This window comes from Cyrtonyx montezumae, unplaced genomic scaffold, assembly GCF_038088225.1.
Source record: "Cyrtonyx montezumae isolate F1298 unplaced genomic scaffold, pur_monq_1.0 scaffold_8, whole genome shotgun sequence".
Classification (NCBI taxonomy): Eukaryota; Metazoa; Chordata; class Aves; order Galliformes; family Odontophoridae; genus Cyrtonyx; species Cyrtonyx montezumae.
In genome coordinates, this window is record NW_027072089.1 from 35,940,875 (window position 1) to 35,967,596 (window position 26,722).

Sequence of the window (26,722 nt, forward strand, 5' to 3'; positions counted from 1 at the left end):
GAAAAACCTTCAGATACCATACTTCCTGCCACTCAAGTTCTCACACACAGCCTTGTCCACCAATCACTTAAGCAGTTACACACAGCTCCAATGCCATGGGCCACTCAGCAGTCCACACTGCAAGGAATTCTTTCCCAAGCTTAAGATAACACTATCTATTTCTACTATTAGTCTTATATCATCTTACAAGTGTTATTTCCTTTCAGAAAAGGGACATTAAATGTTCTATCTTGAGCATAAGTGTCCTTGTTTATCATTAAAGACTCTTACTTTGAAACTGAGTTACATTTTGGAACAACTATAAAGCATAATTACGTTTCCAATTTACACCTCAATGATATAACATGGTTTAGTATTATCTACACGTAACATGACATTTGATAAATAATAGTTCAATTTTAAGTATATACAACAAAAATCTGAACCCTGGCCCACAGAGTTCCAAACTACACAGCTTGGAGGGGTTTTATTTCTTGAATATAAATGTTGGGTGACATTTAACTGCTTGTACTGAAAAGCAATCAAAGTGCTTTGTATTCTTCACTTCTAGTAAGAATAAATAGTGCACTGCATTTTTGTTATTGATTGGTTGGTTACTTTCTGCTTTAAATTGATGATCCATAGCATGCACAGAACAGTGTTTTGCAATAAGTGAGGGCCATTTATCTTCTTTCACAGGACAATGGATGACAACAATATTCCCTGGCACACGAGGCAAGATATTGTGCCAAGAAAGCGTCACACAAAGCATTAAAAAAAATAGAACACCATCACCATCCTCAAAGGTACTTAAGCACAGGAATTTAACAGCACTCTCCAAAAGCAAACGCTGAATTTAAAAGCCATCAAGAAATCAAAAAATAGAAAATACAGTGAAAAAGGTGTAAGTTAATATTGTTAACTGTTGAGATACAAAGCACAGGTTGTCAAAGACATTTCTGTGCCACTGAGGGTGTTACATACAAGAGGCTCTTCACTAAAAGAGAACAAATGACTTTGTACAGTGAAAAAAGCTAAAAACAGAGGGAACTATGTGTTAATGTTTATACAATGGTAAAAACATTTTCCAGGTAAAATGCAAGTTTGGCATCAACTGAAAGCATCTGTTTACATAGAAGCTTCAGGAGGTGGGCCATAGCTTGTATCCACTGAGGTAACTCAAGAAACATGAAATAAGAGGAGGCAACACCTGAAACTGAAACTAATTGCTTGAAAAGTAGCAAAGATCAAGCAATTAGAGATCCTCATTTTTGTTTCAAGTCTGAGAACTGCCAAGGCACTTCACTGTCAGGAAATGTTTCCAGTGTGCAGCTGCTTGTTGACATAAAATAAGTAAAGCAGTAGACCAAGGGTAGCAGCACTTGAGCATGCAATGGGCAAAATCTAATTCATCAAATACATCTGAGTTTCAAAAAAAAACACAGCAGGTTATAGAACAACTCCTGATACAATTAAATAGATTAGGACTGGGGTTTCAGATGGAATCTGCTCAAACTGAATGCCACGTAACACATGCAGCCCTGAAGTAGGCACTTTGGATACAAATAATCCTTCAGGGGCAGCAAGCTAATGCAAAACTTCCAGTTCACTTGGCAGAAGTGGAAAAGCGTATAAAGAAATAAAGAAAATTCTAAAAGTTAATTTTAAAAGGAAACAAAAGCTGTATGCCAAACATCAATGACAGAGATTTTATTTGCTCTAAAAACCACCACCAAAATGAACCCATCTTAGTTCTGGAAGATTCAAGCCACTTCAACCTTTGTTTTTGTAAAATGATATATAATGAATTGCAATTACTCCCACAAACAGTATAAGGAAAAAGTGTTTGATCCCTATGATCCTTGAGGGTCCCTTCCAATTCAGGACAGTCTATGATTCTATGACAACAGCCTCACATCCCTTCAGAAGGCATCTTCCACAGACAGAACTGTTAAAAGTAGTTAATAATTAGGTCAGCCACCATGTTACTTCAGAATCCAAGAGACAAATATCCGTTGTGGTTCTCAGCCTGAGAAGTTTCAGTATTACTAGTTTCTGCAATGCCACAGCTGCATGCAGCATTCAGCAGACTGCTGCTGAAGGAGCTGACAGCCCAAATTAAACAACGCACCACCACACAACAAATCAGACTCAAAAAGCACTGAAGGAGCTACTAGAACTTCCAGGGGAAAAAAAACTGACATGTTTTCACTAGCTATTCAGTTAGCATTTCTTATAGACAGACATCCCATCTTGGAGTCTGCTGCTGGAGGAACACTTTTTAACCCTGGATGTGAGCTATGGGAGCGCATTCTGGGGCCAAAGGGGATGCTAGTGTTGTAAGGAACAGAAGCAGGAAAGATGTTCCAGGCAGAGCTAACAGAAATGAGTTGTGAAAGAGAAGACTGGCAGAAAGCAGTCAGGGAAGAACCTGCTGTAGAATGACACCTCCACAACAAACATGGCACCACATACACAGATGTTGATCCTGAAGTTACAAGACAAGCTAGAAAGCAAATCAACTGATGAAAAGCAAGAAAGCAAGAGATAGGTCAGGAGATGCAATAATATGGAACCTGAGGAAAAATCAATGGGAAAATAGGAGTCCAAGGGCAGGATCTGCACCAGTGCAAGGTAAGAGACTGACATCATTCAGTGGGATGCTGAAGGGAAGGCAGGCTAACTTTCAAGGAATTTCAGGTTAGCTACACTTAGTTCAGCATCTTGAGTGTCAAATGGGAAGTAACTGTGTGATCTAAAAGACTGAATCTGTATGGTGCTAGAACTGCTGTCACTCACAAAAGGATTTGTATGTAGAAGGCACCAAGATAGAACCCTGAAGGATGGAGAGAGAACTTACTCAAAATCTGATGAGTCTAAGTATATATATAGAGATAAAAACATACTGAAGCCTTAGTAGTCCATTGCATTTAGTGGGTATAAAAGTAGCAGTTTGCTGTCCAATAGTTAGCAACAACAGTATCCACAGTAGCCAGATTTATTACTTTTCATATTTAAAGAACTACTTCCTCCAGTTGTCTAACATTCCAACAAAAGAATAAACACTATCAATATCACTCTGGTTTTGGTGGTGGGTTTTTTTTTTTTTTGGACTTGTTTCATACTATTAGTACTAATTCCATGGCTGTTTTGGAAGACTGACTTAGAGAAGGAAAAAACATTCAATGTCAGTTAATTTTGGAAGACTGACTTAGAGAAGGAAAAAACATTCAATGTCAGTTAAGGGCTGTCTCTAAAAGCTTTAAAGCACAGTAACATTGTATATTCAATTCATCCTGTTCTGCAGAAGCTGTAGCAAGCCTCCCTACCATGCATACCCTCAGTCACACAACAGTCCCTTGGGTCCAGAAAGTTCTATTCGTGAAAGACCAAGAACATCCAGAGCTGCAGCACATGCAAATCTCTCCCTGTCAAGGCTTCACTTACTGAACCCAAAAAGGTTTTCAGGACTCTGGAGCTAAAATACTTACACCTACAGGAACACCAAGTCACACCCACCACAGGAGCAGAAGGCATCACAGCAGCCTTGTACTGTAGGATAATGGGAACCCCGAGGCAGTAAAACAAAGACATCTGGATGTTCACCTAGGCCTGGCAGAGATCCCAGAGCTACTGCTGGTTCCGTGCTCAGCTCTGAGCAAGTGACCACAGTGCAAAAATAATACTCTGGAGGACCATACTTGAAGGCTTCTCAGGCTGCACACAAACATCCTATTCTCCAGTACTCTAGACTCATATCTTCCCTCTTCTCTATACAGCACAGAGATAATATCAAGACTTCCTTTATCCCAAATGAATGGAAAGAGGCTAAAGAAAAGCTAGAAAGGCAGTAGTGGTTAGCAATGTTGTTTTCATGTAGTCTCTGTTGTGCAACAGCACCATCCAGCTGTCAAACAAAAAAATGAAAACTCACCACCACTATCTAGATTTGGTTTTGGATCACAAAAAAGCCACTAAAACTAGCAAAGAAAACCCACAAAAAGTCTTCTACTTTCCAAATGAATCACACTGGTCTTTTACCTCTTGTGCACTAACACAGGAATGTGCACTTGCTTTAGTGAAGCAAATAGTCCAACCCAGTTTATTTCTGCCCACTAAGACTGGCAGTCTACAATTTACCTCAGTGCTTGATGTATGAAACATCAACTCTCAGATATGAAGACAGGACACTGCCTTTGGCTCACAACCTGAAGCAGTTAATCACACTACAAAAATTTACCAAAAAATATTTTGTAAATAACAGCTTATGTTTTTGCTATTGTCATTTACTACTCCTCAGCTTCAGAAGTGAAACTAGGAATAACCTGAAGTGAATGGAGGAAAACATGAAGACTAAAACTTATCTATTACATTACAATAAGAGGCATTAGGACAACTTGTTTTCCCAGATGTCCTCTAAAAATAGATTTAGTAAGACACATGCAATACAAATAATTGAATAAGCAACATCACCCACAACAGATGACTGAGACTTGAAATGAATGAAATGCTTAAGGTCATTGCTTACATCACTGTCACTTCATCAATAAAAAAAATCAGGTTTGCCATAAAACATGGAAGGAACTTACCTTGTGTATCCACTGATGAGCAGAAAGTCTAATACTAGAGAATCATTCTTGCATTACATGTACATTAAGCTTGCCCTGCAACCTCACATTTCTGCACTGTGAAATAGTTAAGCAGGGAATACCACCTCTTCCTCTGACTTCAAGTCGTAGTTCTTTATAAAGACACAGTATAACAGATAAGCTGAGCTGCTATGTATAATCAACCATCCTTTAAGAGAAGGAAAAGAGTAGAAACTTCCCAAAGAAACATTAGCAGGGAGAAAAGTGGAAATGCAAAAAACCCACAAGGAGCATGGCCATCCCTACACTCAAATTTGAAAGAAAAACTCAGGGTCCTAAGTTAAACAGCTTCAAGAAACTCACATCTGATTTCTTTTGTGAGTTCAAGTCAAAATCCAGAACCAGAGTGCAGCAATGGGAAAACAGCAAGCACTAGAATAGTAACTAAAGCCATAGGAGCAAAGACACCATGCCCAAAGATGCAGCAAAGGTGCCAAATGACAAACTTGTGCCAAGTGGGAGAGAAGGTGCCCTTAGACAAGCAAAACAGCAAGACCAGAAAAGTCCAGAGATAGAAGCAAGGAAAAAGACAGCCAGCTACCCAAAACTCACAGGACAAGAGGATTAAATAGAGGGATGGCCAATGATGAAGCAGCACCATTAAAGACTAACTAATGAAAGCAAGGAATTCTCCACTCAGACAGAAAACACAGGATCTTCAGGAAGAACTGTATTAGAAAGTCATTGCAGAACTGCATCATTAGTGCAGAGAAAGAACAAAGCTACTAGAAAAATGTTGGAATTGGAACACAGACTAAAATGTTCAAACCATCAAATAGAAGTATTTGTGCCAAACTGGAAAAAAACTGCTAAATAGAAGGGTACTGAAAGAATTCAGAAGTGGTGGGTACAGCGGAGTCTTTGAATCTACTATGGAAGCTCCAAACAAAAACACAATCACTAACAACAAAGTTTGAATTTTAAGTAGAGACAAAATAATCCAAAATAAAGAATCTCATGATCTTTACTGAAGAAGGTCTACTTCCCTTGCCAGGAACACACAAGAGAACTTATGACATTGTTTGGAGGCCAGACAGCTATTCTCAGAGAACTGCGCACTCAAGAGGCATAGAGTTACACTCTTTCCACTAATAAAAAGGGCATGATCAATCCACTTCAAAACTCAGGTAAAATGGAAAGCAGCCAGAAAGACAGGAGGAAAAGTAGATCCATTAGTTAGCAGTCAGGTCAAATAGCAAGGGGAAAGGTGAAAACGGCGTAAGAATTCTGCTACATAGAAATAGGCCTTGAGTGGAAAGCGATGATACAAGCCAGACAGAGGGAAAAACAGGAAGCTGTGAAGTCTTTCCAAAACAGTCTAAATAGAGAGACAACACTTTTACACCATCCTCCGAGAGGTCAGCCAGAGTTCTGCCAACTTAATCGCAGTACGTCTTAAAGGTTTTCACATGGAACTTGAGCTCATGACAGTGGTTTTTCCATTTCACCACAGGGTGTGATTTTTTTTTTTAAGCCAGGACACCAAAAAATACTAAAGGTAAAGAAAACAAGTGTTTCCCAGACAGCAATCTGATTACACTTAGTAGTTGTCCAGTTTAGATAAGGAATCAGTCTTAAGTAAGACTGGAATAGCCTATTCAAACTGAGCTCCGTAGTCTTGTATGAGTAAGCACTTCCAAACCCAGGGCTTCAGCTGTCCAGAGTCTTAGATAGATGTACTATAGTTAAACCTGCTATGTCACTCCAAGTGCATGTTTACATGCCTACAAAGTCCCCACCGCCCTCCAACAGCCAAGTATCTATTTACTATCCACCAAAGGTACTATTCGGCTGAAAAGAGTTCAGTTCCATCTTCACCAACCTCTCTAACCTTGTACCAAGCAAAGCCTGCGCATCTGATTTATAGCACCCTTCTGTTTCCACTGTTGAAGAGCTGTAAGCCTAATGACAGCTTGTTGGATTTGGGATTTTAGCTCATGAACAGTGTTATTTAAAGAAGGGACACCAAAAACAATTTGTGAAAACAGTGATAGGACTATACATGATCAGCTTAGTATTAGTCAGAATAGCCATACACAAGAGATTTTGCACATGCTAGTCTTTTACTAGCCTTTCTGAACTTACTCAGCCCTTAAAACAGGACTACTAGAAAAATTAGAATTGCAAATCTTAGGAGTTTCCAGCCTTTCACAGTATTTAGCACTTCACAGCATGTCAGCTTCTACTTCCACAGAGCCTGGACAAGCTGTGTTAGTACCCATGTCTTCTAGTGAGACGCTAAGCTCCCATGAGGTAGAGTACAAACAGAACCAGCCCTGCCTTAAAAAGCTCACACTTCAAAACTTAGGATCTTACTTTAATCCAAGATACAGCAACAGTGAAGTCCAGTTTACATGAGGGCAACCTGCTGCTGACAAGTCTTCGTTTGTACAGTGAAAACAGTAAGACAATGCAAGTTTGTAGTCAGTATGGCTTCTCTATTGATTCCAAGATTTTCTTTCTCTCTTCTGCTGAGGGCATCTCCGGTTTCACACCATTTCTTTTCCTTTGCATCATAATGTCATGCTGAAAATAGAAGAAAGTAAGCATGAGAACACATTTCTCAGAAGTCTCTGCCCCCTTGAGCTCCCACTGAAAAAGATCCTTCAACAGAAGTACTCATATGCAAGGAGCCAGATACTCTAGATCTGATTAGCTGACAGCTAAATGTACCAGTATTTAACAGAAGTTATCCGACAGCTCACCTTGCAGCCTCACGTTACAGCATTCCCATGACACAGACCACTGTGCAATCGTCTGTAAACAGTTTTTGGAGGTTTATACAAGTATTTAAAGGCATAAGCTGAAAGACTATTACAGTGGGATAAGGACTGAAGATAGAGAACAGCTGAACTGCGTGGGATATCACCTGTACCCACGAGCACAGAAGTGCCCAGTTCCTCACAGTTCTTTCCTACCATAATGCAGAAAACAGTACCATCATCACCCAGTAATGAATTGTTTCTGAGTTTTATCTTAGATGCGAGCCAAACAACAAAAACAGATCAGCTTGTTTTACCTCAGTTTATTTACATGCATTTAAGACAACTTACTGACAAAGATATTTGGCTAACTTAAAGAGAAATATACTGCAAGAACACTGACTCTCAATTTAGGAGGTAAACAGTGAAGTATTTTGATGAGTATTTGCTTACGTCCTCCAGCAGCACATCCTAAGTATCTAGTAACCTAGTATCTCTATGTGACCATATGAAGTAGTGAGTGCAAAAGTTCAAAGAGTTCAGAAAGCACTGTCAGAAATAATATACTTCAGACAAGACATGAAGTAAAATTTAGAAAAAAAAATCTATGGTGCTTGAGGAAACCTGCTTACCCAGAATTTTCTGCAGTTTTTGTACTTCAAAAAATAATCAGTACACATATCCTTTTTATAGTTGTTGTCATCCATACATTTTCTAGAGGCATCTGTTTCCTTTAATAGGAAAAAAACAAGCTTCAGAGCTCAGAGAAGTTACTGTACTCAGTGTCTAAAAATTCTAACAAGTCCCAGAATATCTACAAAGATAGGAGGCAGCTTCTCAGATGAAAGAGCTGTACCAAAGGGAACGTCCATCATAACAGATAATCAGTAATCCCAAGCAATTACTTCATTTTGAGACTGTAACAAACATTAGTACTCCTTAAATAGTAAGAGAGTCAACAAAATACTTGTTTACAGGGTTCCGTGGTATAACACAGAAGTATTAAAAATATTGATCTAGCTTGTCTAAGTAGGATTTCAGAACCTGGTTTTACAGACAGAACAACAAAGCAATAAGTTGTTTTACTCTCATTAAAAGGAACTGCAGGTTGTTATTTTATATATACTTAACACCACATGTGTTTCAGCCTTTCCCATTTTCAGGCTCCAAGAAACATTTAATGCATGCTACTGATGCAGGAGTCCTATCCGCAATGCAATTTCTGAAGGAATTATTTCTGCAATTTGACTTTGAACCATACAAACAGAAATCCCAATTTGATGATCTTACCGCTATGCAAGGATTTCTGTCATGATCTCTAAGCTGCTGTGCATACTTGGGCATTCTAGACACTCGCACTCTGGCTAGAAACAGAAAAGAAACGAGGTAAGTATCAGCTTTTAATAGTGACAGAGTATTAAGTTTGAACTTCAGCATCTATTGAAGGACTTCAGTAGTGCACACAAACAGGTTTTGTGGGTTGGCTTCTTTTTTTCAGTTTTTTTTAAGTAAACTTCTTTCATGAAATTTCAAAGCACTAACGAGACAGCTCAGGCAAGTTTAGCCTATCAGCAAGACTGCCTGCTTCTAGATTAAGTTCCTTCACTGAATGGAGCCACTCTTCTACTAGACTATCGCACTGAAAAAACAAACATTTGAGAGAAACAGTTTTGTGGAGACTTCTTCAAACCAATACACTTCAGAAACCTCAGTGAATAAGGCAGAACAGATCTGTGCCTACACCTTAGCATATCCTCAGGATATGTGTACTTAGATCACACACATACCCACACACACAGAAGTGCCCAGCCTCCTGTTGCACTGCTGTGGCAGACAGTTGATTAATGAAAAGAAATTACTCCATCATAAGATGAGATCTCCTTATGGAGATACATAACTGCTCAAATCCCATTTTTCACCAGTTCACTAGTTTGACACAGGCTCTAGGAACTGTAAGCTGAAGACATTTCAGTGCCAATAACCTACACAGATCTAAGGTGAAGATATCAAGAAGAGCAGCAGACCCTCACCTCCCTTGCTGCTCTCTGTACACTCTGGCACAGATGTAGTCATGCAGTTATTTGTTCCAGACAGAACAGTTCCTATCAGAAATACAGACTAACTCTATCAAATGCTTACTTGAGCCAATGCAAGCAGAAACACAGGACCAAGAAAGAAACACCTTTGAAAAAAATAGAAATACACATATCCTTGCTCAACCTTATTTTATTTAGCCTAGAGACATTGTTGCAGTCTGAGCTTAAGTTTGTTTCTGTTCACATTAGAGAAAGAACCATACAGAGGAAATCCACCTTAATTGATAGCAACTCCAAAAAACCCCCCAAAACAACCAACCACTGTCAGAAGCCCATGCAGTATCTTAGATAAAGGTTCTCACTTGGGAAAGAGGGCAGCTCTCCCAGGTAAGCATGCCTTAGATTTCTATGCCCTGTGACACCACACTCACCACGTATTTGAACAATTCCCTTCACTCCACATGGCAGTGTCCACTGTTTCAGAAAACAGCATCAGGAACACCTTCAGCTTTCCTTCATGAACTGTCCGGGGTTTGAGGTGACTCAACAAGCTAGGCAAACAGTAACTTTTTACTGTTTAACTTTTAGGGAGCACAAGAGGATTTCGATGGCAAACCGGACTGAAACGGAACCGCACACGCGTACAACAGCAGCATCATCCCACCGTGAGCGTTACCAAAGCAAGCACATCCGAAAGCGTTCGGAGCCAAACTGACTGCAGCCTAGCACTCCTCTGGAAGGGCAGCCGCCAGTCACGGACACAGGGACATCACCGCTCGCTAAGCAGACCGCTGTCACCACATTCAGCCTGACCACGCCGCCGGAGCCCGCCCCACACGGGGCAGCGAAGCGCACCGTACCCACCTCACAAGCACCGGGGTCAGGTTCCCCGCACGCACACCTCTCCCGCACTCCAAAGCGCTCCCAGCCGGGAAGGGCAGGCGGGTCACGGCGGAACGCCGCCTCCGAGCGGAGCGGCAGCCGGGCAGGAAGCTCTCCCCACCGCCGGCCCTTGCTCCGTGTGGGCTGCGGCTCGCAGCACAGCCGCCGCCGGCAGCCCCCAGCGCTGCAGCTCTCGCTCACGCCTCAGCTCACCGGCACCGCGCAACCCTACGGCTCCGTCAGCTCGTAGCCCACCGGGATATATTTCCCCACGGGCTCCGCGTTGTTTTCCTAAACACGCGGCACCGCCGCAACGCGGCTATTTCTCAAACCGCGGAGCGAAGCTCACAGCCCTTATCGCTGTAACACCGCCGAGGGCTCGGGCAGCGGCGGGGCCCGAGCGGTGGCAGAACGGCAGGGCCACAACGCGGGGCGGCACGGCGCCCCGCTCCCCCGCCTCGCGGGCAGCCCCGGCCCCACCTGCCGCCGGAGCGCCGCGCCCGGCCCCGCCGCCCGCGGAAACGAGCGAGCCCCCCGACAACGGGGCGGCACTCACCTCCGTCCGCGGGAGCCCGAGGCGGGAGGGGGGACAGCCCCGTCTCCAATTCGAAAGACGTCAGCGGCTCGGGCAGAGCGCTTAAGTACGGGCGCAGCCTACCCCGCTCCCGGCCTCGCGGTTCCCCCCGGCCCAGCGCCGCCACCGCCCACGCCCCGGCGGCGCTGAGTGGCGGGGCCTGGCGGCCAATGGCGGCGGCGGCGGGCCCGCCCCGGCCTTGAGCGGCGCCTCCTTCCACCAACGGGGCGGGCGGCGCGGGCCGCAGGCGCCGGCGGAGGGGCGCGGCCGCGGCGCTGAGTGACGGGGGGAGGCGTCCAACCCGCGGTGCGTGTGGGCGGCGGGCGGTGTGGGCGCGGCGTGTGCGGCAGGCTGGGCTGCACCGCAGCGCATACACTACAATGGCTGCTGGAAGGACGGGAAAGCAAACAATTTCCAGGCCCGCCGCGTCCAGCCCGAAATATGGGGAAAAAATTACAGAAAAATCGGAGAACACTGTAAAGGGTGGAAACGGGGCGCAGAGGGGATGCTGAGGCTCCCGCGGTGAGTGTGCTGCGGGTTTGGGGGGCAGGCGCCGGGGTTTAGCAGGGAAATATCAGGGTTATTTAAATTATGAAGGGGGAGGAGGAGAAGGAGGGGGGAGAGGAGCGAGGAGCGGCGAGCGGCGAGGAAAAGTTGGTGTTAATCATCCCCGCGTCCATCCTTCTCCCCCCGCCGCACTCGGCCCCCACCGCCCCGCGCCGGACCCCCCCACCCCCCCCTCCCCAACCCCCTCCCCCCCCTGCCCCGGAGGGGAAAAACAGGGGAGGGGAGGCGAGCGCTGCCCCCCGCCCTCCTCCCTCGGAGGGAGAAAGCGATGATTTTTCGGCAAAACCTCTCTCAGGAGTTTCCTCCACTCCTCCCCTCCCTCCCCGCGGCGCTCTGGTGGTTCGCGAGAGAGCGGGCGAGGCAGCGCGCTGCCCGGGGCCGGCGGGAGGGAGAGAGGGAGGGAGGGAGGGAGAGCGCGGGGTGCCCGGCGCAGACCCCCGCCGTGGCCGGGGCCGGGGCAGGAGCGGGAGCTGCGCGGCCGCCCCCTCCCCTCCTCGCCCGAGCGGAGCCTGTGCTGCGAAGGCAGTGACAGCGGCGAGAGCGGCGAGAGGGAGCGGAAGACATTAGAGGCGGCGGTGCCGAAAAATGAGGGAAAAAATTAATATAAATTCGCCCCCCGCCTCAAAGCGGCCGAATTTCACACAGAAATTTCCCTCGCGGACCCGGCTATCCGGAGGGGGTCCCCCGGCGCCGGCGGACGCCGCTTTGGGGGGGATCCGGAGCGACTTTGGGGCGCTCGCCCCCCCTTCCCCTCGGCTTTTGGGACAAAAGTGGTTTTTTTTTTCGGGTTAAAGCAACGAATTTGCCCGCTCGCCCTCTCCGGGTGGCCCGGGAGCCTTCCCCTGCCCCATCGGCGCGTGTTGGGAGCACGGTGCGGAGCCGAGGAGCGCCGAGCCGGGCTGCGCTGGGGAGGGGGATCGCTAACTGAAAGCAGGAGAGATCCGGAGAGAGAGAGAGAGAGAGAGCAGGGACAGCTTGTTGTCAGTATCATAAACAACCAAAATGGAGGGAGAACTGAGGCATATAACAAAATAAAAATCAGAAAAAAATGCCAAAAAATACCTAAAAATCGGGGCTGCTCCCCCTTTTCCCCCTCGAGGTGACAGAATAAAACCCGGAGCTTCCCGAGGCCGTTTTCAGGTTTCAGGGAGCAAGGAGTTAATATTTATTATTTTTTTTTTTGTTGATGAATTCTTGGGGAAGGCAAAAGCCTCCTCTCACTCGCCACCGACAATGGGGAAACGTGAAAATCCCTTTCGGGAGGCAGAGGTAGGGGGAGATGGGAGTGCAGAAAGTGCACAACTTTGGGGCAATGCGCAGCGATCCCAGATAAGATAAATGCTGCATGTGCTGCTGGATAACTTCCTTTTTTAATGCTTTCTGGGTGTTTTTTTTTGGGGGGGTAGTTGGAAGTGGGGGCTCCTCTCCTTTTCTCTGCCTTCTTTTTCCATCCTTTTTATTATTTTATTTTTTTTTTTTTCCGGACCGGAATGCAATGCCTTTGTAGTGTCATTTTCCTGATCTAATTAGGATGTGTGAGGCAAAGTGTAAACCTTTCCGGTTTATAAAGTGCATTTTCGTTGCCTTTCAATCTCGAGTTTTCCTGGTGGCTCCCTCCTCTTTTTAAACTGGATCCTGCGGAGCGGTGTGGGGCTGAGGTAATGCTCCATGGGGAAGGCTCGGTGCTCCAGGCAGGCACCCGTCCTGCTCTGCCTGCTGCCCTGCCTGGCACGTCCCTTCACCTGTCCGTGTCCCACCAGGCGGGCGTTCTGCGCTCCCCTCGTTGTGTTTATGTGAATTGAGGATGCCTCATCTCGCCTCACGTTGAAGTTAATGCGAAAGTGCTGCTGATGTTGGTTCCACGTGGGATCAGGGCATTTTAAAGAGACAGCTGCTCTTTTCCTATGGTTCCCAGCGCCTCTGCCTATGGCAGAGGGACGGTTCGTTGGCTGGTTTTTCTTTTAATGGGAAGGTATCAAATCAGCCCTGGTCTGAAAAATTAACTGCAGATAACAGGGGGAAGTGCTCTGATTTGTTTGGATCGAAGCGGTTCTGTTGTGCGTCGCGTGACTTTTCTTGGTGTGTTCATGAGAAGGCTGCGTTTTGGAGAGCTCTTTCTGGAATGGGTGTTGCAGGAATGGAGGAGTCCCATGTTACATTCAAAGCTGACCTTGCTGTGCTACCTGCAAGCTCTCTGGGAGGAGACCTGTGTGTGCTGTGCGGTTTCGTGGGTCTTTTGTGGGGGTCGCAAAGCAAGTTATTTTTACTGTAATTAAGTTCAGCGTTGTTGGGGACACCTGAGTTTGTTGAACAGCACCACGGCCCTCGTTGTGCACTTAAGTATTCTGAGCAGTTCCACAGGGTTTTGAGAATGGTGCAAATAACCGTAGGTTTTAATTGGTGGAACGAGGGGCTTTTTTACAAGTACACCTTGGCTGTGTAATTGCATCACTTGGGAGAATCACCTCTGGCTTTGTTTGAGAAAAGGGAAAATCATCCTGACCAAGGTCTGGTTTCGTGGTATATGTATGCATCCGCGTGTACACGCGTACTTTTTGTGTGTGTGTTCCGGCTGGTACTGTTTTTCACTTAATTTTGAACTTGAAAATGTTGAACTGTGACGATGCGAGATGCTCTGCTTCTTTGAATGATCTCCTATGGATTTCAACCTTCAGGAAAACAACCTATTTTAAGAACGTTAGCATCGCCCCTTAACATAACGATGTGATATCTCTGCGAGGAGTTGCAGCGTTTCCTTTCCATGCACTTTGTTTTTGAGGTCTGTGTTTGCTTCCAGGTTAGAAATGGAGTACAGGTATGGGCTTCTGGAGAGGGAAGATGGTGCACTCAGCTTGTGGGAAGGCTGTTGGAGCAAATGTTTGCTTTGAACCTCTGGAATTTAAATATCAGTTGTGGCAGCCCTTTGTGTTTGATAGCATGTGTTCGCAAATGGTCCATACTTTCCCCGTGAGGGTGACCAAAGAGCTGTTGTACAGTTGGGTAGCCTTGTGGTTGGAGATTTTGGAAGAAATCTCCAAGTTTTCCACTGAGTCACAGTTGTGAAAATTAAATCACATCAGCTACTCCGAGGCTCGAAAAGGAGCTCATTAGGGAAGGAAGGTTCATCAGTTTGTGCAAAGGAATAAAACTGAACATATTTCCACAACTGTCTTTCATGGGTTAGAGATCTTTTTTGTTGTTGGGGAGAACTGATGCTTCAAAATTCCTTCCTGAACATGTTGGTTTTATTGTTTATTATTATTATTATTGTCTGTTTTTATTTTTTAAACACTGATCTCTTCTTTTTATAGACAGTGAAAGTACCTTATCCTGAAATTTGTAGAAAGCTGCTAAATTAATAGCTGTACACTGCGTGTTGGTGTTTGGTTATTTTTAATGTACCGTGGTAGGTAGTAGTGGTTGTGCAGAGCCAACTGCAGTGAACTAGTCAGTGGTGCTCAGAGCAGTATTTAAAAACTCTTAAAACAGCACATCTGTGACAGACAGTGCGAAGCATTAAATGTGTTAGAGCCTTTTCACCTCCTTCAGAGCTTCTGAATTATTAATTTGGTGGTGCTGAGGATAGGCATAGGCACCCATCCTAACAATAGGAAAGAAACACATGTTGTGGGGGATGGCTCTTGACCTACAGCTATGCATTACAAAGTAAATTCGGTGTATCCAACTATAGCACAAAACTGAGGACTTAGGGAGGAGGGAGAAAGGGTGTTCTCACAGAATTTGATGCCCTTCTGAAGTGGATTTACTTTTAAGCTATAATGCAGATGATGAGGACAATAGAAATAGATAAATATTGCTTAGGATTGTTTTTTACAAACTAAATTACTCTCTTTTTGTAGAAAACTGAATTCTTCTTGCAGGGGTGATGTGGTGTGTAAGAAAAGCAGAAATAATTTTCAAAGCTTCCTTACTTCTGAGAGTTGAGATAATCTCCTCTGTTACATGTTGCTTTGGTTATGTATGATTCCCTACATTTTTTTCAAGATTTTTTGAAATTAAAACACCCAAAGAAACCAGTACTGTGGGGCACTTGTTGGTAAAATTACCCGAGTTCCTGCTGGTAAACTGGGGAGTTAGAAATGTATTGAAGTCCCACTTAGATATTTGTCTATCCTATTTAGTAATGTTTAAAAGTTAAAAACTTCAGTATTCTACAACAGCACAGCAAATACAGGAATCTTAACTGACACCTATTGAACTTTCCTTGAGTGCTTAGTTCAAGTGCATTTCTTGATGTGTACATTTTACATAGTAATTATCCTGAAAAAAAATAAAATGAGTTTTCCAATGTAGAACTTGGGAGATTTAAATTAAAAAACTTGGGAAAAATGTATGGAATTCCAAAAGCCCCCATATCCCAAGTGCAGCCACTCCTAATGGTCGTCCGTCTGCGCACGTAGGCAGTCAAAATGGTGCCCTTCAGTCCCCTCCTTTCAGGGCAGTGCATGTGTTTTAGAAGTATGGGGTTAAAGAGGGCACTGCTCCTGCTCTAAGTAAACCACTGTTTGTAACTGTTTCAGGTTGTTTTGTTAGAAGGGATGTTTTAGTTCAGTGTGAATCAAAATTTCTGTGATTTGTCTGTAAGCTCTGGTGCGTATAAAACTAGTACCTGTGAGCGGGCAAACACCTCTAGGGAGGGTCCTTAAGCAAGTTTATCTGTTTACCAAGGGAAAATATTCTGGAAAATGTGAAGTATGTTGCAGCACTGAGACCATTCTCAATGCAGTGTAGAGCTAAAAGGAGCTAGCAGCCACCTCCAGCACAGTGACAGAGTGCTTGCTTCAAAGAGGGATACTCCCAGCTACCTGCAACTAGTGAGGGTTTAGCTTGCATGCCACTTGAAGGAAAGGTGCAGGATTTGTCTGCTGAGCTGCTGAGCACCTTTATCCAATTACCAAATGTTTAGGGAGCCTTAAAATACAGTTCAAAAATAATTCGAATGCGAGAGCGAAGCAACATTTTCTGTGGATCAAATGGAAAATGTTTCAATTTCCGAAGTATTGGGGATTTTTTTCTTGCATTTATCTGGGCATTTTGATGACAAGGAATTGTGTGTCTTTCCTGCTAATCAAAAAATCACATCTAGAATTTAATTAAATTTATATTGATTTTTCTAAATTGTGCAAACTTGTAACTCGAATGTAAAACATATTGATTAGCCCTCGATAGAATCATCTATGCAGCTGCCTATATTTTATTTCTAATTTTCCAAGGAACGTGGTAGCCCACTGCCTGAAATGGAGGAGATGACAATTACTAATGAATTTTAAGTGAACCGTTTTCCACCAAACATCAAATGTAAAAGAATCGAATTGTGTGCTGAGTTCTACGAACCTAACACTAAATACAACCTGTGGCTGTTCCCGTGAGCTGAGTTTGATTTAAACAGCCTTGTTAAAATATTTCCTGCCTACCTCAGTGTCAGCTTTTGCTTGCTGTTGTCTTATAGGGATGAATTAGCCGAAAATAACAGAATTATATTTAATTTTTTTTTTGGTAAGAGATAACATGCTTTAGGAGAAAAGTTGTAAGTTATAAGTGATGGGGCCTTCTCACAGAATATATTAAAATTGTTAGTGTTAAAATGGACCCTCTGTGTCTTACAAATGGTTATTTTAGGGTCATGGCATTACAGTATGTAGCAGAGTTGAGAGGACAGTGTACATACAGAGTTGACAGCAAAGTGTGGGAAAGCTGAAATAGTTCTTCTTGTATTGAATGAGTGTATCAATTTATATGCTAGACTTCTTTGTTATAACTTCTGTTCCTTTTCTAACTCACTGACTGTTCATGGTGTAGAGATACCTTGTCAAATACATCAAAAGCCATGGCCAGAGTGGTGGGCTAAGTTGCATATGCTTGCTCCTGCCAGTTTTGTAGGCATGCAAGGGCCAGAAGAGAGCAGAGTGCATCCTGATGAGTAGAGTTCTTGTTTGTCTGTTTGTTTGTTTAAAGGAAAGAAAATGGGAAAAATAAAAATAAAAATAAATAGCCAGGACTGAACTGGTGTAAAACCAAAAAGTGAGATAAATAAAACAAATCAATGTAGACAAGCATGGCTGTAATCTACAGAGCAGTAACTCAAAACTCTGAGTTAAAATAGCTCCAATCACTTTTGAGGAGCCAAGTGGGAATCAGGAAAGTAAAACCTAGAATTGCCATCAAATGCAATTAAGAAATAATGGTGTAATGGAACTTGGAAAAATGCAAAGTGTCTGTTACAGTAAACTGAACTGTTATAATCTTCTTTTGCACTTAATGTGCTAAATTCCTCTCTCAGAGGAAAATATCCCTAGAAATCAGATTAGAAAGTGTTTAAAGGGAATTATTTGTCAAAGTGGTGGGGTTTTTTTAATTATTTTTTTAACTGAAGTTAAGATAACTAATAATAATTTCCTTCATGCCTCTCTAAAGAGGGCTTTATTTCCTATCATTTTACCATGTGGGTTGCACACAGACTGTAACTTCACTGCGTGCTGTACAGGTAATTTACCTGCTAGCTAGATGCTGTCACTAATTTCACCCTGAAAGCTTCTCTGTGGTTGCGGTCACATTACACCTCTGAGAGTGCCAAATCTGAAGTGTACCTCAAGAATCAAGGTGTAGATGGTTGGTTTTGTCTCATGCATGTTTCCTGGGAATTGCCAAGTGATCAAACAGCAAGGAAAATGTCAGAAAGCTTATCTTCCCTCTTCACTCATTGAGTATGTATTTGTATACTACAAGATATCAGATTTACCAGTGCCTGAGTACTTTAAAAAGCCCTGCAAGTCATCTGATTCTGAATTAATGAGATCTCATTACACTAAATGTTTGAACAGCAGAAAAAAATCCTCTATGCAAATGAGATGTTACTCGACCAAGCACTTGTCACTTCTCATCAGAGTGTTGTGTGGTGCATGCATTTATCACAAATGTTATATATGTATTTCATATACAGGCACACATATTTGAAGGAAACATCTGGCTGGTAGGGAGGAATGTCATGTCTTTTGAATCAGTTGTAATATAGGCATTTCTTTTTGAAAAGAGACATTTTCAAACAGAAACCAGTGATCTTATTACAAAAAAGTAAAAAAAAAGCCAAAAAGGCAGAAGGAAAGATTCAGGCAGCTTACTATTAAATTTCAATCAAGTTTGTTTAGTTAGCAGTAAAATGTTTATGAGTTTGTAAATGTTAATTTTCTTCAAACTCTCACTGTCGTGTGTGGAATTTTCATTTATACTAATTGTCCATTTCGTACAACTGCCCACTTCCAGGGCTCAGCAGTAGCTCTGTTTATCATGTGGAGGTACAGATGTGATATAGATAGGTAAAACTAGAAATTTCCCACTGCTCTCTTTATGTTTTCGTGGAATGGTGTACCACAAAGGTGTACATTTCTGGTGTTGAATACCTGTTATCAGTTAGTGGTGCTCTTGCCCTTGCAAGTACTGTAAGCAGAATGAGTATTAAACTGAAATAAAACCGATGTAAAATCCTTGTGGGGTTCTGTACTTTGTTTAAAAGCCAAATGTAGACATTGTTCAAGCTTATTTAGTTCTCTGGAAGTTATTGTGGTCAATACAAGCATAATTTGTTTCATCTAGAACACTGAGAAGCTGTGAGCCTCGTAGCTTAGGGAAGAGGCTCGGCATAGCTGATCACAATAGATGCCAGTTAATTTCAATCTAGATCTTTCTTCCCTCTGTTACTTGACAGTTTTCTTTGATTCTTCTGAATACTGGGATTGTGTTTAGGCTAAACCACTTCTAATTATACCCCGGCACAAACATATAGCTTATGGCTATATTTTAATCAGTTTCAGAAAAAGTAATAAAAATATTATTGCATATGCCAAAGGATGGTGTTGCTACATGCTATTTTAAATGGTGTTTAAGTATGGTTATAAGCATACCAGTACAATGAAATCAGTTCCATTCCTAAATAACGAAGTTACATTATTTGTTACTTAGAAAGTTACTGAGAATCATAATATGTTAATGATCCTAATTATTCAGGCTGTTTTTCATATGTGTTGAAATGGCTTTAAAAACTATACGTGAAATATTTATATCAAACTAGTTTAATTTCTCATTACTTGTAAAATGTATGTTTCCCAGTTGTAACTTTTTAAAGAGGTTTTGTCTTAGCTATGCAAGTGTATCCTTTCCTTTTGGTTTCAAAATCCAGTTCTTTCATTTGTTTTAAACCCTTTCGTTCTCCTGAAATGAATCTGCAATTCATAAGGTGTTGATATCAATGATTTTTGTACTACAAAAATAGTGTTGAGGAGGGCTGTGAAATTGACTTGTGCTGGTGATGCTACTGGTGTAAAAACTTGACCAGCTCAGAATATTTGAGGCTAAGATAGTAAAGTTCATCTCGAGCAGTAATTTCAGTTTCCAGCACAGTTTTTATATGTGCCTTGTGTAAAACTAACTTTGTATCTTCACTATACTTAAATATTTGCTCTGAAAGAAAGTGCGTTTAAGAAGCTTTCGGCGTGTTGATTAGTGGTTTGTTTGGTTGGAGCAGAAAGATGCTTAGGCTTGGGAAGGTTGAGTATGTGCTGTTAATTTCAAATTTTCTGTGGTTATTAGCCTAGTTAAAACACTGAATTTAAGGATCTTTCCTCAAGCCTTGAGCTGAAAAGGAAGATGTGGTCAAGAAGGGGCTCTGATGGCTGAAATCACTGGCCCTTGGTTTCAATAAATATTTGAGTCCTAGGAATTCATGGTTTCAGTGGTACGGTCAGGTTGCAACCTTGACACTCGTAACATGTTCAGTTATCATGAGATGAACTCCAGAGTCTGCTGTTAGACAGACCCAAAAGGTTTTGTCTCAGGAAGTGTTTCGGTAGCGTGCTAGTTTTTCTTTTCCCACTGTGTGTAAAGTTTTCATCAGGAATGAAGCCTTAGAAAGTCTCCTTTCTTGGAGCAAACCCTCAGAGAGTTTGCAGATGTCATAAACATCTCTTTGGGGCTGTTCCTCTTATGGTTTTAGTTGTTAAACTGTGCTTGAAGGTAAAATAATCATTCCTTCTAGGCTTCCAGCCTTTATCAGAAAGGCGGCAGTTTGATATCCTGCGGTGGTTTTATCATGAAGGTTTTCTGTAGATAGCTTAACAAAAGACCTTAGAGGCAGCAGAAATTAGCTATCAGCAAGTGCTCTGGAACTGGTGTGTAGTGGTATTTAAATGATACTTGTTACATTGAGATAGGAAGACTTGTAGTTTGGAGAGGATGGAGTTCATTAAGGCTCATGCCTTAATTCTTTCCTGAATATGCATTAAAAGCTGGCCACCATTTTTGCTGCTGAGAGTGCTCTGAACAGTATCTCTGATACACGTCAGATGCGTGTATCCAACCTTTGTGTAACTTAGGCCTTCCTAGTAAATGCAGGAGGTCTCATGGGTGAAGGTGATGTTTGCATCCCTCTTACGGCTGATCTGTTGTTTAGGAACTTTGAAAATTCATTATAGGATTTTGTGTTTGGGGGTATTGCTGAGAGAGTACAGTCAAAGCCTGGTGTAGAGCTCTGGCTGTGAGAGAGAGTGTTCTGCCTCCTTACAGTGGGTGTTCAGTCTGGTTCTGTGCAGGCAAAAAAATTGTTCTTGTTATTTATTTATTTTTTCCCCACCTGTTGCATTCCCCTGATGTTTAAAAAGTCTATTTTGTGATGGTTTTTTTTTGTTTGTTTGTTTTTGGTTTGGGGTTTTTTTTTTTTTTTTTTTGAGAAATATATTAACAGTGGCCGACAGAGTTATTAAATGACAAATTCTGAGCTACGCAATTTGAAGATGGAAGAGGGAAACTTCTTCCCTTCTGATTCCAGCCAGATTTATTTGCATGGTTCCTCAGCCTCTTCAGCAGTGCTTTGCTATAAATCAAAGTAAATGAAGTTGAACAAAAAGTCCATAAAAACTCATGTCCCAGATTCCTCTGGTGGAGCTTAAAACACAGTTGAATGCTGACAACTCTTCTTCACAGCAGTCTCCCAAGATATTCAACCTCTCCTTCATTCTCTCTGAATATCTTGATTTCCATCTGATCCTAGCTGCATCGCTGGTAAACTTGCAGTAGTAACTGTGTAGTCTGTATAAGCCTGTTTGAGCCCGTTGCAGAATAGGAGATTTATGTTAAAGTTGAAATGCTTCTCGGGGAGCAAATGGTGTTTCCACATCATTTTCATTATTATTATAACGCGCATTTGAGATTGTTTCAGGTGGCATTCATGAAAAGGGGCGATCTTTCAGGTTGCCGAGAATCAAGCTGTTCAGTATTTTATAGGTTAAAGTTAGTATTTATTTAAGCATCATTTGGAAACCGGTGGTCATTCAGGGTACATTATGGAACAGTAGAGTCATGTGCTTCTCAGCAGGGGATGCTGCTTAATGATGGCACTGCAATGTCCTGAATTTGGGAGGAGCGGGCTTGCAGTGAAGGAACGGTCTCTTTCTTCAGTGTGAACAGGGAGCTGCTTTACTCTGGCTTTTACAAATAAATGAATTCTCTGGAATAAGATCCTTTGCTCCCTAACGTTTTCTTTTTTTTCCTGTGGCATCAGAAATGGACATTTCAGGATAATTTTTGCAAGTCTGCTGACTTGAATGAGCAAGTACATGTAACCACATATGAAATTAGGGCGTTTGAAAATGACAGAAATCCGTTCGATAAAAATCTTGGAAAAGTGTTAACTGTCCTGAAAGCAAAGAAAAATAACTACTATAATAATCTAATGGCATTTTTAAACTGAGTAGGTAATATTCAGATGTCACTGGGTTTCATTTAGCAATAGTTTGAAACCCTCAGTTAGAGAGTGTGTATTACAATGGTAGATCAATCGATCTATCTATCTGTCTACCTGTATGTGATGTATGCGCTGAGGAATATTGTTTTCTCTAACAAAACCATCAGAAGTTGATGGAAAAGAAGTCGTATCTGTACATATCAGTAACATTTTCCTGAGGTGGGGAGGTTAGACACCTAGATTAGGTCTCCAGAACTCTGCCCTCGTTGTTTGTGGGAGCTGTACAAACACAAAGCTCTTCTACATTCAGCTAGCATACGGTCCTGTGCCCTCTGATGTGACTGTATGATACTGACCTTAGTAACACCTGGTATTTTAGACCAGTGTTGAGCGTGTATATCACAAAACTTGAGTGTAAACGTTACGTGGCTTTGTGCTTCACTTTCTTAGTGCTGCGGAGTGTTCCTCAGAATAAGAGTATTTTTCCTTGTAGGCACTACGTTTTCCCTCTGGTTTATTTGCTCTTTATCAGTTTCTGCTCTGAGATGTTGTTATTATTTGCACAGAATTGGGCTGGTATTTTTCCTTCGGATGAGCACACATCGCCTTGCACTCCTGCTGAGATGATTATGCATAACACCTCTGACTCAGCAGATAAAAAGTTATGTTTGTTGTGAGACAGAATTAATATTTCATATTTTTTTAATGGCTTAAAAATAGCTGTGTCAAAAGAGATTATGCTTTTAACATGCTAATCCACTAAGCCATTGTACATCATTCTGCAGGGAATGTTTTTATGCCAGGCAGCTGTCTCTTACCAGAGCCCATCTGCAAGGTTTCAGGTTAGGGCAGAAACACAGCCGTGAACCTGGGAGAGGCTTCTTTAACAGAATGTGTGATGTGGGCATTTTCAAATTGCAGCCCTTTTTTCCAGGAACTGTTTTACTTGTCAGTATTGTTTGGCCTGTTTTAGGGCATTCTGGCTATTTTGAGACAAATTGATGATTTAAAGCGGCACTTGCACAAAGCTTTTCTCAGAGCGGGGGTGTTAACAATTCCAAATTTGAATGCAGGATATTATGTTGTGATAGCCAAATATCTCGAGTGGAATGCTTTCGTGATTACACGAAAGATAAAGAACGATGAAAATTTGTGCCAGATGGATTGGAGACTGGGAAATGCATCTGAACTTTGATTGCTAATCTTGCCCACGTTCTTCTGACCCTTTGTTTTTCGAAGCTGCATTTTCCTCATTGAATTTTTGTTATTTTATATTGTCTCTGTGGAGAGAGATGCACAAAGGTTGGAAACAGCAATACAGACTTTGCAGAAACATTTGTGAAGTGCAGTAGGTAGGTGTGCGAGGTGAAAATTTGGCTGTGGCTTTACTTCTGCTGCAGACACTGGTGACTTCTTTAGTTGTTAAATGTTTAGAAAAGGAATTTGCTTCGAGTTAGATATCTAAAATTTGATGAAACAGCTTAGCAGTGACAATTTCATTTTGCTTTACGAACGGGTAAGTTGGAGTGGTACAACAGGAGATATCAAGTAGTAATAACTGTCTAAATGTATCTCTGGCTGGTTACAGAACTCTATTTGATGTTAGCTGTCAGATTAGGGTACTTCAAAATGTGCTGCTGCTGGACAGGTGAGTTGGGATGTTACTGTGATTTTCCATAGGTGAATAATCTGTAAAGAACATTTCCAAACAAACTTGGCTGTGCTTGAAACTAGTAGAGTCAGGTAGGGCTTGACATACTCCTTCCTTATACATGCTGAAAAGCCATCTGCAATATGGGCTAATATTTTTGAGGTGGAGAAGTGTGTAATATTATATAATGTAAAAGATTCCTCATTTCTGGTGGGATTAGCTCTGTAACTTGAAGTATGGCTCTGTGGTTGTTGTTGTACGTCTACACAAGTAGTTACACGTACAGCCATGGTACGATACCCTGTGTAGTACAGCCATTGCAAAGAGCACTTCCATAGTGAGAGACGGCGAGAATGTGGGAAAGAAAGTAGCGTGTGCTGTGACATAAATGAGACATCGTAGGGCCTACACCAAGTATGCAGTGACAGCCCAAGGAGCCGTGCATTGCTGTAAGGCTGTCTGCTGTTCGTGTGTGAAAATACTTCCTATAGAGCGTGTATGGTTTGTTCACGATTGTAATGCTTTCAACAAGAAGTTTTGCGGTGCTGCACGGAAGTAACTATGCCAGCCTTTATGTAAAGTGTTCTGAAGCGGACTGTTGAAAAGTGGCGTTCCGAACAGCCACAGTTTAAAAACCTGATAAGGAAGGAATCGTTTTAAATTGTTTTTCTCCAGAGCTGTACACTTAGCCTCCCTGGCAGAGAGTTGTTACTCCTCTAGGGCTGTATTCTTGCCGAACAGTTAGATGCTGTTACCTAACTTCGAGCTGATTCCTGGAGTCAGCCTAACTCGAATGAGGACGATGGCTGCAGAACAGTAGATAAATCACTTTGTGGTTGTTAGCTGTACTAGTAAAAAACATTCTCTGAGTCACCATTTGAGGTTAAAACAAACAAACAGAAAACCACCAGAACCTAGATATTCTCGTGTGTTGTTAGGACAGGTACTACCCTGTTCATGCACACGGCCGGTGCAGAAACAGAGAATGTCTCTAAATTCAGCAAGTGGTGTGTGTTGCTCTAAAGGCAGCAAGTGACTCATGTGACTGTCTTAGCAGCTGGGCAGCAAGATTAGAGAGCTACTATGTACACATTCCCTTAGGGGGGGGTCCAAGCTGTTGCTAAATGAAGTTGTGTTACTGCCAACGACTGAATAACGGGCATAAGGAGTAGTAAATAAATGTGTCATTAGGTTAGCCGGGTGGTTGTTTCAGACCGTCTTTAGAGCGAAGACAAATTTCTCCAAGGTTTCTGTTTAAAAGACTTTTTTTCTTTTTTTTTTTCCTAGCACGTCAACTTCAGACGTCATTACATATCTATTGTCCCTTTAAAGTTTGCAGATTTGTAAAAGTCATCTTGGAATGGGCTGTTCCTGACGCTGCAGGAAAAAAAAATGAAAATGCTAGTGAGCGAAGAATCTCATTTGAGAGAAATCCTTTATTTGTAAAAGTACTAAAAATATGCTTGTATCTTGAAGTATTTTGATTTGAACTGGAATTGGCAAAGCGTGTACTTCTTGGTCGCTTGCTAATTTGAAGACTTATTCATGATGTTATTCCTCATGTATTTCCTAATTGTAAGAATTTGTGAAGTTTGTTCCAAATTGTCTTTAAGTTTTCCTGGCATGCCAGTATGGATTAGTGGAATATGTGTGCTTTTTATTTTTATTTTTTTTCAAGTTCCCCTAATCTTTTCTTCTTTTTTCTTTTTTCTTTTTTCTTTTTTTTTTTTTTTGCTTGCTTTTTGTAAGGAAGTTATTAAACATTTGTGAATGCTTTGTTCTTCATTGATGCATATTTACAGTTACACATAGGTTTTTAATACATTATTTATGCGTGTAAACTCAAAATAGTTACCCTGTTAAATACCACTGTAGGACTAAACCTCCCACAAACTCCTTTTGGTCTTGAGGACCAGAGGATGTACACTTGATGTTTGCAATCAAGTAAATTGATACAGAAATCAAGAAGATGTGAATGTGAAGCTCCTTAGTGCTGTTCTTAGCATCCACATTCAGGCCATAATTATGTTTTGCAGCTGAGAATTTATTTACCAAAGAGGAGTTTTCATGTTTGAGAAGACCAGGTGGACCAGGAGTCAAGTCCTTGATCAGTGTGTTATAGTAAAAGAGTACCATGCATGTGTTCCTAGCCATCATCACTGACTTTAAAAACCATCAGCTGATTGATTGGTTTGTTGGTCTGCCTCGGGTTTTCTGGTTTCTGCTTTCTCTTTTCCTGTTTAGAAACGACTGGTTTCCTATTTGTTACTCTTTCATGTTCACTGCAAGTTTGTGCATCTGTTCCTCGACAACAGTTTTGATTTATGTCTCTAATAAAAATGTAGAGTATCATATAAAATTGCCTAAAGTTGTTAGTGCACCAGAAAGCTACCTTCTCAAGGTGAACCATCCTTTTAATAACAGTGTACAACACCTTGTTGATCTGGTCCTTTTATCTTTATATACATTGATTTTTTTTTCTTTGTAATGAAGTCTCTTTCTGTTTAGTATTTTGAAATCTTTTATTTATAGGCATTCTTTGTTTTTGTTTTGTTTTTTTAATGAGCTTTGATTCACCCTCTTCTAAATCTTTCATTACTGTTTTTTTCATGTACCTTTTTCCTGTACCAAATTGCTGTCGTTGTTTTTATGTCACACACTACTTACCAGTTGCAAAAGCAAAATATGTTCTTATTTCTTCACTGAGTAGTCAGATGGGGCTCTGTGAGTTTGGAGCATGAGCAAACAGAGCGGTACCTGTCTGTCGGTAAGGAGCTTGCAGGTACCATGCTAGCAGACTGTGGCCAGGGGTACGCCTGCAGGACACATTAGTCCTCTGAAAAGCAGGATCTACTTTTATGTATTTGTGGATTCTTGAGTGCTTTCCTTGAGATGAGCCACCAGAAATTGTCCATATTCCAGCAGAGTT

At 42.0% G+C, this 26,722-nt stretch overlaps 2 protein-coding genes across 9 annotated transcripts in view; one reads left to right on the top strand and one right to left on the bottom strand.

The window, feature by feature from the left end:
• The window catches only part of CHCHD7 (coiled-coil-helix-coiled-coil-helix domain containing 7), a 30,825-nt gene extending 20,016 nt beyond the window's left edge, over positions 1 to 10,809 (bottom strand). For 3 of the 4 annotated variants that reach the window (XM_065753299.1, XM_065753296.1, XM_065753300.1), the window contains exons 1-4: positions 10,805 to 10,809; positions 8,621 to 8,694; positions 7,963 to 8,061; positions 6,945 to 7,154 (exon numbers count right to left, since the gene is read on the bottom strand). In XM_065753299.1, coding sequence (XP_065609371.1) covers positions 7,053 to 7,154; positions 7,963 to 8,061; positions 8,621 to 8,674 — 255 coding nt within the window. In that variant the 5' untranslated portion in view covers positions 8,675 to 8,694; positions 10,805 to 10,809 and the 3' untranslated portion in view covers positions 6,945 to 7,052. Of the gene's footprint in view, positions 1 to 4,119; positions 4,206 to 6,944; positions 7,155 to 7,962; positions 8,062 to 8,620; positions 8,695 to 10,804 lie in introns of all 4 variants that reach the window. The other variant, XM_065753297.1, reaches the window with a different exon arrangement.
• Positions 10,810 to 11,148: 339 nt separating this feature from the next.
• The window catches only part of PLAG1 (PLAG1 zinc finger), a 47,273-nt gene continuing 31,699 nt past the window's right edge, over positions 11,149 to 26,722 (top strand). For all 5 annotated transcript variants that reach the window (XM_065753275.1, XM_065753277.1, XM_065753279.1 and 2 more), the window contains exon 1: positions 11,149 to 11,344. Coding sequence is in view for 1 of the 5 variants with exons in the window: in XM_065753281.1 (XP_065609353.1) it covers positions 11,328 to 11,344 (17 nt within the window). In the remaining 4 variants the exon portion in view is untranslated. The remainder of the gene's footprint in view (positions 11,345 to 26,722) is intronic.